Below are 13,936 nucleotides of genomic sequence, written 5' to 3' on the forward strand. Positions count from 1 at the left end.
GAGGGGGAAGGGAAGCCTGCACCACATCAACTGGCTGTCAGAGAGGTTGATAGAAAAAATAAGAGCTGCTGATAGACAAAGAAGGAGGGGGAGAAGAAAGGCTGCTGTGGGAAAAATGTTACTAACTGTCATCAAATTTGCCTGCTTAACTTCTCAAACCTTTAGACAAGCAAATAATCTATTAATATTTAAACATGATTTTCAGGTTCTCTTACCACTGCGGTTTCAGTGAGACCACTAAAATCTATCGCTTGAGTAATTCTGTACAGATTATACAAGAGAGTAGACTATTCTAGAAAGGAAAGGCTATCCCAAAATTCTTCCTGCTCTGAAAGGCACACAATAAATCAGGAATCATCTCCTGTAAGATATGATGCAAGCAGAGCTGTCGATCCCATGGACTCATGGAAGAATGTAGACCACAGAGGAGAACAAAGTTGAAAGGGATAAAACTGTCAATTATGTTGAAATCTGATATTTTGTAAAATAAAACAACTTCAAACAGACTGTTACTTAATCCCAGTCTTGGAATGGAATGCAAGCTTCCCCCTTGCCCTGCAACACATGTACTACATGCACCCAGTTACTTTACCCTAAAACATCTAAATGCATACAACACAACAGCAGCAAAAATAACACTAGGTTAATTTCCTATCCACAATATATTGTAAACCTAAGTACCAGACACTTTGTGAATAAGCTTCCAAGAATCCTAGTTGAGTCTTTGCACATGATACTCCAGCAGAAAGAGGCAGCTTCTCTTTTGTTATACTCAATCCGATTTCCCAGTAATGTGTGACAGGCCAGAAAACATACATGTATTAAATCAGCAGCTAGTGTTTAGAACCTGACATTCCTGCAAAATGATTCAGACTTTTGAATAAAAGTGCTTAGAAGAAAAAAAAAAAAAAGAAATAAAAAAGAATAGAATAGCTTTGAATTCATTTACTTTAAAAAAGTCTTACTAGTACTAGCAGGGCTTTGCTGAGAGAAAGTCTTTGCAGTGTTTTAATCTTGTAACCAACAGAGGCTATTCAAAATGGGCAACGCAGCTTAGAAGCTAAGTGAAAGAGACTTTTTATAAAGCCACAAAAGTTAGAGCAGTAGAGACACATGGCACTCTTAATGAGCTTTTCAATGCTCTTGCTGGTTATAAAACATAGAAAACTGCAGCCATTTTCTCAGCAGAGAAAAATGCACTGCTTTTATTTAAGCTATATAAACAACTTCTCTTTAGAAACCAAATTGGCATGTTAGTTTTATAGAGATTTTAATAGGAAGGCTTAACATTAAAAGTATCATATGCTGTGATTTGATTGCTCCCTAGTTCCATATTAATATCACAAATGCCATACAAAAGATGAGAAAAACGAAGCATTCCCATTTCCACCCTTCACTCCTTCCTCCCACAGCCCCCTTCCTACAGTGAAAAGCAGAAGTATTCATATATGCATATACACACACACACTCTCAATAAAATGTGCACTATAATTCTTTGCTGTGATTTTCAAAGGTACCATACAACATCAGTTTCTATTACACTCAATAAATGCCCACCTCTGGAAAAAAAAAAAAAATCTCTCCAACCATTCTCAAATTCCTCAGTAAAACCAGCATCTTATGGAGTGAGTAGCTCAACACAATGGAAAAACAGAAGACATGAAGCATTCCCATCTGGTCTATCTTTGGAATACACAGTATTCCTTGGATTTTGACAGACTCCCTCCGCATTCTCCAAGTCCTTGGGATCCTTCATGGCATTACTGGAACAACTTCAGAATGATCAGGTATTTTTGTTAGAAGATAGTGAATAATTTTTAAGTATTGTCCTCTGAGCAAAATAAAAGCTATTACACTTTTTTTTCCTGTTTAAGAAACATATCCTCACCTGTTCAAAGTGTCGATAGACAGAAGAGCTGCCAGAGCTTCCTTTTCCCAGTTTTCACCACTTAATAAAGAAACCAACGGCTCTACTCTCCATAAATGACAGAAGTCTCAGGAGTACAACAAACCAGTGCAACTAAATTTTCCACGGTCCCTTTTCTTTCCCTTCTCGTCTTCTATGGATTCCAAAGGATACAAATATGGGGCTAAGATCTGGGAAGCACAAAGCAAGAGGCTTCTCTTCCACAGTTTCTGGTTACTTTTTCTCCTCAGTCCCCTATAGGTTAATACTGTCACTACCACTCAAAGTCCCTTGAGCATAACACACTAATAAGAGAAAAAAGTAATATTCTCCCACACTGGACTAAGTGCTCATCATATTTACCACAAAGCCATTTCTCCTGGACAAAGTGAGGGCTAGGACAGATGGAAGGGCTAATGTTAAGGACCAGCTGCAGCTCCTTAATCGTGGATATTCTGTTGGAGTGTCATAGCAGACTATTAAACACTGAATTGCCTCCCCAGTATGTAAACTATAAGTTACAGTATAAGCTTTCTACAAAGCCGTAAGAACTTGTATTGCAGAATCTAATCTTACTAGTGCGTTTTTTTTTTTTAACAGACATTTTTCTCTTTTGTAAGAGAAAAGTGTAACACCATCCAGTATTTAATCCTTCCCCTATTTCCCTGCAAGTACTGCATAATCTTAAAATTAAAACATAAAGGAAGATTTACCTGTTCTTACATAGAGCTTTCATAAGTTCCTGGAACTCTTTTACATTTCAGAAATACTTTTTAGTTTCCTGTTCTAAAGTTTATGTTCATATGATGGACATCTTTTATAAAGCTTTAAATGTAATTTTTAAAAAATTCTTTTAAAAATATACTGAAATATCATGTACATTTATATAACAGTGTTGTTCATTTAATCTCCTCTTTGGTATTTTGTCTTAATTGCATTACCTATTCAAAATAATGCAAACAGCAAATATTTAATAGAAGTGGTTTTAAGACCTTACTTTTTGCTCATTTAAGAAAAGGATTTTGTTTTTCTGAAAAAGTATTTGGGTCACTGAAACACAGATCAGTGATGTACTTGTGAACTTCTAGGGAAAAACTGCTACCCAACATAAACCCCAGCAGACTTCACATTTGTGTTTTTATACTAAAAACAATCAACTGAAATTAAACATGGGATAAGGAAGCATATTTAGGCATTGTAAAACTAACTTGGGGAGCTGGGAGTAAACTAAGCTACAAAACCTCAATAGGAAAGCAGTACTGAGTCAGTTCTTTGGATTCTTGCATCATATACTTCCTACTTCCTATACAGGTAGCTCTGGGGAAAGACGTTTGCTATAAGGAAGAAACCAGTAATTCTAACAGTGAAGCACTGGGTTTCACTACTGGTTTACTGTCCCTCTTTTCCTCTCTTAAAAATGTCTTTAAAATGCAATATTCAGTTAGCTAAATCAGAAAGTTTGCCAAATAGCATTATGCATAACTGTGTCTCTGAAGCAGCTTATGTGATATTTGATTTCTAAATAATACCTTAGCTTTCTTTGGAGTCCAAGTGCTTACCATAATAGAATGAGTTAAAGACATTACAATGGTTTCCTTAAACCATTATGCATGACATAAAGAATATTTAATTCCCCTTAAAATCAAATGTTTAATTTTGTGTTTATTCTTAAGTGCATGTGAGCTACATTACTTCTCATGTGAAGATATCAAATCAACAATTTAACTATAAGCAGGAAAAAAAATCAAATGTATTTAATTTTAGCTATAGATGAACAGCTTAAAAGTTGAAATATTATGCTGATGATAGGTGAACAGATTTGACTAGAACACCTCAAGCACTGAAATCCAAATTATTGTACCAATAGGAGCTATCCCAGCCAATAAGACTACATACACAAGTACACAGGATTTGATACATCCCCACACCTTGCTTCAAAAATTAACAATACTAAAAGTAATGCTTAGTTACAAAAGTTAGTACTTTTAGGAGAATGGCAACTATTCCCAAGTGACTTCAGTATATGAAAAGCAGTAATCCTTTTGTATTGACCACAGTCACCAAGCAGTGACTAATAGTGTTATTTTTAGGACTGTAAGCTATGTTGTTTAAAATATACATATGTATCTATAATCTATCTTACAGATCTAGTAATTTTCAACTTCTACAGATATAACAGGGAGTTTAGAATGCCTGTTTGCCAAACTACACCTAGTATGAGGCAGGACAACATCACCTACTTGAGTTCACTTTGATCATCCTTTTCCTCTTATAGTACCTGGACTTTAATTCTCTCTGCTCGAGAGAAATTGCACGTCACATGCATTTGTTTTGCAATGTCCAAAGCAAGAGGATCTCTTGACGATTCGCTGACCTATTAAAAACGCCTTACAATTTCTCAAGTTTCCTAAGATATCTTGAAATGCCCTCCTTTCTTCAGGAAACAAATTTCAGCAGATATCAGATGAATGCATGACAACCATCTAACCAGCCTGCAGATTTAGGAATCCACATGTAGGCTGAAAAGATGCCTGCTCACACACACACACACACACAGCAGTTTAAATGATGCTAAAGAAATTACTAGAGCAGCATCGATATAGTGCTCATTTGCCCGTTTCACTACGTAGTACCAAAGCTTGGTAAATACCTTAAATTCAAATGATAACATTTGCGGTGTGCCACTTATTTACTCAGCTAGCAGACACCGTAAGAGCCAAGGCTGTGTTAACATTCACACAGAACATCCCTACTGCCAGGGAGCAGAGCAATGCATTTGCTCGCCTCAGTGACTCAGAGCTAAGACGCAGAAGAGCTCAGAGATTTTAACACGAAATTCTGCAGTGACTACCCACAATTTGTAAATGTGCAAACTCCACAAAAGATGCCTTTATTGAGAAGAAATTATATAAGCTAATATCTGATTCCTGTTTTCAGTTTCCAGGAAAGACTTGGGATGGTAATGTTAGAATTCATACTTGTTCTTGTTTGTGTCTTAGGAGCATATGTCAAGATCAAAAGAGAAAACAATGGTAAGACTGAATTGTGTTCCTACATCTAGTTAAACTGGAAACATTATGCAACAGTTTAAAAGAATACTATTCTGATATTGAAATTTATTATTTCCTTTAATTTTTAGGATACCAGCTACTTCTTTAAGTCACTGCTGTCCACTGATTTCTGCACTAATAGAGAGATCTACATTCCTGTTTGTTTATCCCTATAGACCCTTCTTTTTTGCTACTCAGAGCACAAAGTGATAGGGAAGCCTATACATCTCTTTCAGCTGTGTTTCTCTGGAGATCTAGCCTGACAGTGGCTGCTGATCTTACAAGTGTGAAGCAAGCTGTAGCTGACTTAGAAGCTCTATAAAAAGATAAATAAATAAATGAATGAAAACATAAGCTCCCCACAGTCACTGCAATAAATATTTAAGGGCAAGTTCATCAGCTCTCCTGTGATTTTTGAGGAATCAGCCACTAGATGGCAGAAAAATGCAGTTTTATTTTCTCATCGTTATGAAGAATTCACCCAACAGATCTCTTACATCTCAGATAACAGGTAATATGATCTCTCAAGCAATGTCAGATAAAAGATGACAGTAAAGCTGATTATCTTTCTTGCCTAGTATATGTTATATCTTGACTTTTTCTCCTCTGCTGTAAAACCTGAAGAAACAAGTAAACCCCACTCCTAGTTTCATTATTCTGGAAAGTACACCATTATTGGAGTAGGGCCGATCTTGTTAAAGATGTTCTGTTATCACAATATCACTCCATTTAATATTAAAATGATAAAACACGTGGAGAAGTTATGTCATGATTCAGGGGTATAAATGGCTGCTTTTCCACCCAAGAATTATGCAAACAACAGTGGGTAGTGGGAAGCCTGAAGTGGGGAGTATACAAAAAAAGGTCATGGAGGAAATAAAATATGAGAAGCAGTATCTGAGTTTTCACAGAAAACCCTCAATTTAAAATCTATTATTTTAACAACAAAAATGGCAGGGCTTGTTTTAATGAAATCATATGCAAGTCTTGAAATTTGCATTAACATTACTTTTGCAAAAAAATTATACTGTAATAGTTTCACCACTTTTAAAAAAAAGTTTGCAGTACTCAGTTCACCAGGTTTTTTTCATTCCTATGGCCTTTTCTATGTGTGCATTTCCTTACTTTGTACATATTTAGTCTTTCTGTAACTTTTTTCCTCTCCTTTAATGGTCAGCATTCTTTAATATCCTTATTGGGTACTTCAATTACTACAATTTGAAGTGAGAGTGGACATTCTCATTTTTTCTACATTTCATTTTTTTCCTGCTCTCTATTCCCAACTTTAAAAAAAACCCAAAATGGTAGCTCAAAACAAAATACTTCAGAAACTATGAATATATCATGAGAAAGCACTACGATCATTGTAGCAACAAACAGAAAACCTACATAAACCAAACTGTTTTATAGTTTGGTTTACTCAGCTCCCTCATGCAGATCTTACATGTACTGTATTAGCATAGGGACCTAAACAAACATTACTTCAAAACCAACTATTTTACATTTATCTATCTAAGAAATAGATTAGGATTTTCTTTTTTACATATTGAACTTCCTTTTACCATTGCAAAACAACCCCAACAAACATTACCATAGTTAACCTTAGAGTACTGTGTCCATAGTACTTTCACGTAATTACCAGTGTCAGTGATAAAATTCTAGCTCAATTGAAATCAAAGGGATTTTTGCTGAGATCCTATCTGCAAACTCTTAACGAGAACTTACTTTTTCAGATAGCACTCTATGGCAAAAGGGTCTCAGACAACAAGGCTTGGGTGTGAGAGCAAGCCCTCTTTACTGTACCAAAGCTGAAGTCTAACATTGTGGAATGTAAGCAAAAAAGGCAATATAATCACTGGCCTTTCCTCCTTCACCCGTCTGTCCCCAGCCCCTCGCCCCATATAAACCAGTTGAAAAACACTCAAAATCAGAAAAGACTGAGGAAGGAAGCAAATTATGTTTTGTCTTCAGTAACAAAATTACACCGAAAAAATACTGAGTTAAAATTTTCAAGGCTTCTTCGGAAGTTACAGAATTGTTCTGCAGCAAATCAGCCACTGAACTGGGAAGAAAGATATCTAAGCAGAACATCTGATACATACACTGAATAAATCTGACAGAATAAAGGTGAAATTCCTTTTGAACTCCACTTAAACACTGTTCAAAGAAGAACACCTTAAACACTAGTGCCATAGGAAGAGTTTGCTGTAAAAATGCATAGTTTATTATTACATTATAATTCACAGAGTTAATAAAAACTAAAACAAACACATAAAAAATGTTTTGTGCACATCTTCAAGTGAAATTAAATTTTTAGATGTCAAGTTTATCCTGCATGAGAATGGCTCAAAACTGGGTTGAACTTCTGCATCACTTTAATTTCTTGAAATAAGAAAAAGTTAATGAAATGACTGAGTACTAAAACAAATTTGGTTTACAAACAGTTTCATGATTAATGTGATTGACAGGTTACTGCTCTGTACTTAACTTAAACATGAAGTGAAAATACGTTTACTATGAAGTCCAGATAAGTTACTTACTGAAGTAAAAGCCAGAAGTTCCTCTTCAGTTAATTTGTGTATTGGATTGTTCTTTTGGAAGTCTATACTGCAAAGAAAAAAAAATAAAATAAACCAATGCGGATTTAATCTCTAGAACACCACTACGCAGAAAATGTTTTTCAAACTTGCAGGAATCTAAAGGACATTCTGGAAAACTGTTACAACGACAAATGGGAGTACAGTATGTGCAGAAGGCCTAGACCTAGAACAGTCACAGAAAGAAAGAATCATTTAGGGGACCAAGGTATTTTAGTAGTGCCTTTCCAAGACCATTCTAAATTGAAACGTCTTGCTCAGTCTAAGCTTATGGGAATAATAATTTTACAAAACCTAAACAATTTAAAATCCATTCCCTGTTTTTACAGAGGTCTGTTTTCAGTTAAAATTCTATGACTAATTGAACACAGATTCTGCAAAGCAAAAAACCACTCATGCTCAAAAAGTGCTAAAGGGTAATCTAAAGCACATACTCTCTTTCTAGTCACTCAAGGAACATCACCACAGGGGTCCATTTCTCACTAACTGGCATTACCACTAGCTTGTGGTACACAAAGGGGGAAATCCAGAAGAATACACAGAGATAAGATTTAAAATGATTTTATTCACAATTGGACATGTTTACAGAGATGATAAAGAAATTGGGCTTACAACTCTACATGGGTGGATGTTGTCCTTAGACAACAGCCCACCAACATTTACAAATATACTACGAGAGACATCTCCAAGTAGCACAAAGAGTACCAAGGCTACAATTCAAGCTTCCTGTGAAAACAGAGACATCAAGTGAAAATATATCCTAAGTCATACCACAGAACAGAGGTCATCACTAAACGATATAATGGCTATATACATAAGCTTAAATTACAGAATCACAGAATCAACCAGGTTGGAAGAGACCTCTGGGATTATCGAGTCCAACCATTGCCCTGACACCACCATGTCTACTAGACCATGGCACTAAGTGTCATGGCCAGTCTTTTCTTAAACACATCCAGAGATGATGACTCCACCACCTCCCTGGGCAGCCCATTCCAATGTCTAATAACCCTTTCTGAAAAGAAATTCTTCCTAATGCTGAACCAACCTGAACCTCCCCTGGCAAAGCTTGAGGCTATGTCCTCTTGTCCTATCGCTAGATGCCTGGGAGAAGAGGCCGACTCCCACTCCACTACAACCTCCCTTCAGGTAGTTGTAGACTGCAATAAGGTCACCTCGGAACCTCCTCTTCTCCAGGCTAAACAACCCCAGCTCCCTCAGCCGTTCCTCATAGGTCACACCCTCCAGACCTTTCACCAGCTTGGTCACCCTCCTCTGGACTCGCTCCAACACCTCAACATCTTTCTTGGAAGTGCGGGGCCCAGAACCGGGCACAGTATTCAAGGTGCGGCCTCACCAGTGCCGAGTACAGAGGGACGATCACTTCCCTAGACTGGCTGGCTACACTATTCCTAATAGAGGCCAGGATGCCATTGGCCTTCTTGGCCACCTGGGCACACTGCTGGCTCATGTTTAGCCGGCTGTTGATCAGCACCCCCAGGTCTCTTTCTGCCGGGCCGCTTTCTAACCACTCTTCCCCCAGCCTGTAGCGCTGCATGGGGTTGTTGTGGCCAAAGTGTAAGACCCAGCACTTGTTCTTGTTGAACCTCATGCCGTTGGTCTCAGCCCATCTATCTAACCTGTCCAGATCCCTCTGTAGGGCCTTCCTACCCTCCACCAGATCAGATAATAGAGAGTGGTTTGGCAAGTTCATCTGCCAGTTCCTTCATTACTCTGGGGTGAAACCCATCCAGGCCCATAGCCTTGTGGGCGTCCAACTGGCACAGCAGGTCAGTAACCAACTCCTCCTGGATTACAGGGGGGTTCACACAGCCCCCCGCCCCTAACTTCAGGCTCTGGGGGCCGAGTGTCCTAAGGACAACCGGTCTTGACATTAAAGACTGAGGCAAAGAAGGCATTGAGCACCTCTCCCTTTTCCTCATCCCTTGACACTACACTACCCTCCTCATTCAGCAAGTGGTGGAGGCTCTCCTTGACCCTCCTTTTGCTGTTAATGTATTTGTAGAAGCTTTTTTTGTTATCTTTGACCGTAGCAGCCAAATCAAGCTCTAACTGAGCTTTGGCCCTTCTAATGTTCTCGCTACACGACCTGGCAACATCCCTATAGACCTCCCAAGTTACCCGACCCTTCTTCTAGAGCAAATAGGCTCTCTTTTTTTCCTTAAGTTCTCGTCTAAGTTCCCTGTTTAACCAGGCTAGTCTTTTTCCCCGACGGCTTGTCTTCCTACACACCGGGACAGCCTGCTCCTGAATATTTAGCAATTCCCTTTTAAAGCACGTCCAGCCTTCCTGGACTCCTTTGCCCTTCAGGACTGACTCCCAAGGGACTCTGTCCACCAACCTCTTAAAAAGGCTAAAGTCTGCCCAGCAGAAATCTAAGGCAGAAGTTCTGCTCTTGCCCCTCCTTACTTCCCCCACTATCGAAAACTCTAACATTTCGTGGTCACTATTTCCAAGACGGCCACCGACCCTCACATCTCCCACTAGTCCTTCTCTGTTCACAAGCAACAGGTCAAGCAGGGCCCCTCCTCTAGTGGGCTCATTTACCACTTGCATGAGGACGTTGTCCTCCACACATTCGAGGAACCTCCTAGATTGCTTCCTCTCTGCCACGTTGTATTTCCAGCAGACATCCGGCAAGTTGAAGTCGCCCACGAGTACAAGGGCCAGCGACCGGGCGGCTTCTGACAGTCACTTGTAAAACACCTCGTCCACCTGCTCATCCTGGTTGGGTGGTCTATAACAGACTCCCACCGTAATGTCTGCCCTGACGACCTTCCTCCTGATCTTAACCCATAGACATTCAACCTTGTCATCCTCATCATCTTCCTCAATTTCCACACAGTCCAAGCACTCCCTAACATACAACGCTACCCCACCGCCTCTCCTGCTTCGCCTGTCCCTCTTAAAGAGCTTATAGCTATCCATAGCAGCACTCCAGTCATGAGAGTCATCCCACCATGTTTCTGTGATGGCAACCACATCATAACCTTCCTGCTGTACAGTGGCTTCTAGCTCTTCCTGTTTGTTGCCCATACTGCGTGTATTGGTGTAAATGCACTTCAGCTGGGCTAGTGGCCTTGCCCCCGATGCAGGCCTGTCGCCCCTATGTTCATTTGCAGTTGCCCTGGTCTTATCCCCCTCCCCCATCGAACCTAGTTTAAAGACCTCTTCATCAGCCCTGCCAGCTTCTGGGCCATAACCCTTTTCCCCTTCTGACTCAGCTGTTCCCCATCCAGCATAAGCAGGCCCAGTGCCATGAAAGCCGCCCCATGGTCAAAGAACCCAAAATCCCACCTATGGCACCAGTCTGTTAGCCACATATTAATCTGTTGTATTTTCATAGTCCTTTCCCTATTTTCGCCTAACACCGAAGGAATTGAAGAGAATATAACCTGTGCACCTACCCCCTTCACCGAACGCCCCAGGGCCCTGAAGTCCCTTTTAGATTATCCTGGGACTTCTCTCTTCAATCTCATCCCTACCCACCTGGAATACTAATAGTGGGTAGTAGTCAGAGGGCCTCACCAGTTCAGGAATCCTCCTGGCAACATCCCTTACCTGAGCCCCAGGGAGGCAGCAGACTTTCCTGTGAGTTGGGTCTGGCCTGCATATGGGGCCCTCCGATCCCCTTAGCAGGGAGTCACCTATAACAATTACTTTTCTTTTCTCCTTTTTGGAGCTGGTTGCAACCCTCCTAGTTGGTTGCTTCTGTTTACGTAGCCCCTTAGAAGGTCCTTCACCTAGATTCGTGTCTTCCTGACACTCAGGAAGACGCTCAGGCTCCAGCACCTCATACCTATTCTTCAGGGGTACGCGGGGAGGGGAGGAAGGTCGGGATGGGATTCGCCCACCGCCCTATTCACACACTATTCCTTAAACTTTGCAGCAGGCCTCATGTTATAGGTTAAAATTGCAAAGATAGCATATTAATTATGATGACAGATCACATATGGAAATTATACTCCCTACTTTACATACCTTAGTTTGGAGACAAGACTTTGATCTCTAGAAGTCCCCTTCCAACCTCAACAATTTCACTAAATTTTCATTTAATGATACAGTTTACATTTTTCAGCCTTATGTTTTGTTAACAAAAGGAAGAATAGAGTCCATTTCTTACTGAAAGATAGAAATAGCTGCCTTTTTTTTACACTGCACTTAAAAATTTCTCTCTACATTGTGCATGTTAGTAGGTATCACAACACTGATCTCTCTTGCCATCCTATTCCAACTACCTCATGTAGAACACTGAAGGATTTGGTTTGGGTTTTTTTTCCCTTTTTTTTTGGTAAGGATTTTTCCCCTTTAATCTTAGTAAAAAAAATTAATGTAGTTTCATTTTTCTTCCTGACGAATGACAAATATATTTATGCTCTGTCCAGGGCATACTGTAGGCTCTGAAGAACAACTAAAAGATGCGGCTGTCATAATGAGTTTACCCCGTCTTCATACCCGAGTATACTTAATGAGACTATGCATAACCTGTGAGAGTGGAAAAGAGACAGCACAAACAGTTTGAGAAATGCAGTAAATTGCCGTTTATTTACAGAGTGACTGAATATCCCAAATGAAGTAAGAATCTGCTTTTCAGTAGAGAACATTCCTCTGCCTTCTAGTGCTTCTAGTTTAAAGTGGTCAAGATAGAAAAGGTAAAACACATTGGTTTTCTTTTGGTAAATTCTACCAACGTGTAGCAAGAATGTATTTTCAAACTTATTACTACTATATTTTGAAACTTATTACTACTATATTGCTTTTTACTTTTAAGTTATCTCATCTCCCCCATCACTTCCTTATCTGTCAGCTGTAAAAAAAGGCCAGAGTGCCTGATGTGTTTTGTCTCTTCCTCTAAAGAAAAGACACGATACAGTGTGTTAAGACATTGAGAAGAATTCTAAGAGTAAGCAGCAAAGCACCCAAGATAAGAAAAACTGATGCCATTGAAGCACTCTTATTCTATCTTAGCATGCCCACAAAAAGAATTTCCTGTGTAGCAGAGTGCCAAGCCTCCTTCCTGATGGCATGAGTGTCTTCCACATTCCACTCCTGTTATATGGAGGAATGGGATGTGGGGGGCTGTGGGAAAACACCACAGGAAGGGAAAGTTCTCTCTGGAGAGCACTGCTTCAGTTTTTCTAAAATGGCCATTCTTTAGGAACCACCAACATTCATCAGACTAGAATGGCCTAGGAATGAGTACAAATGAAACATTCAGGAAATTAAGGGATGAGTTTGAAACAAATTCTGCTCTGCCAATTCAAATTATATTTACTCAAAGGACTGCAGCCAAATACAGGTAGGCTGAGAGACAAAGCAAAAGCATAATTACAGCCCCTTCTGAGATTCGATTTCCTGCTTCTGTTAGGAGATAAGATTCCTTTTCCTCTCTTTTGTAACTTAGGAGAGCTACTTTTTAGTAGTGCTTTTCTTGATGCTTTATCAAACTTTCCTCAAAATGTCTGGGGGGTTGGGGTTTAGAGTTGATGATTATTCACAGCAACATAAGCCACAGGAATAAAATGTACATATTTTTTAAAACTATTGAGAGATTTATGTGCAAGTGCAAACATCTGTGTGAACTGATATAAAGTAAGTAGGTAGCTCAAAACTGAAATGAAATTATATAACTGCAGTTCTTTAAGGTTCTAGGTTTCATAAAAAGGGTTTTTTCACCTTTTTGATAATAATAACTGTCTGATTAATCAACCAACTAGTTTTATCCTGCAACAACACAAGGCACCTAATAAAGCAAATTGTGTGGGTGGATAAGAAAGGAAGGGCATTACTGACCAGAATTTTTTAAAAATTATTTGCACATTATTGTAGGGAAGAACATGACCAGAGTAGCTGAAAGACAACAATTTCTACAGTGGAAGAAAGCTTGAGAGATCTTCCAGGTCTTCTTCCAGCTCTACAAACCTCTAACTTCAGACAAATGTTTATACAGTCTACTCCTAAAGACCTCCCATGATGAAGGTTCCACACATGCTTCATACCATTTATGCTGATGTTTCATAATACCATCAGCTTGAGCAAGCTGTGTGAGCGTGGCCACAGGAAATACCAACTATGCTTTTGGTTGAGTACTTATGAGAAAGGGCTTTGAAAAGCAAGTGAAGACCTTGACATCACCTTTTATTCTTGTTGTGTTCAGTCAAGTTGGACTCTGCCAATAAGGAAAGCTAACTATTATTCCTCCTTCCTGATTTAACTTGTGTGGTTCTGAATTTTGGTGACGAGACCAGTTGAAAAAAGGTTTATTAATTATTACAGTAATACATTTTCCCCCATCTTCCCACAGAAAAAACCCAATGTTATCGGTGGGCTTTTTTGAAAGTTTTAGACAACACTGCTAGGAA

General features: G+C 39.3%; 1 protein-coding gene across 2 annotated transcripts in view; it reads right to left on the bottom strand.

The window, feature by feature from the left end:
• Positions 1-13,936, bottom strand: part of TTC27 (tetratricopeptide repeat domain 27) — a 140,397-nt gene that overhangs the window by 83,995 nt on the left and 42,466 nt on the right. For both annotated transcript variants that reach the window (XM_068403671.1, XM_068403664.1), the window contains exon 9: positions 7,497-7,563. In XM_068403671.1, the coding sequence (XP_068259772.1) occupies positions 7,497-7,563 (67 nt within the window). The remainder of the gene's footprint in view (positions 1-7,496; positions 7,564-13,936) is intronic.

The sequence above is a fragment of the Nyctibius grandis genome, chromosome 1 (assembly GCF_013368605.1).
Source record: "Nyctibius grandis isolate bNycGra1 chromosome 1, bNycGra1.pri, whole genome shotgun sequence".
NCBI classification, from domain to species: Eukaryota; Metazoa; Chordata; class Aves; order Nyctibiiformes; family Nyctibiidae; genus Nyctibius; species Nyctibius grandis.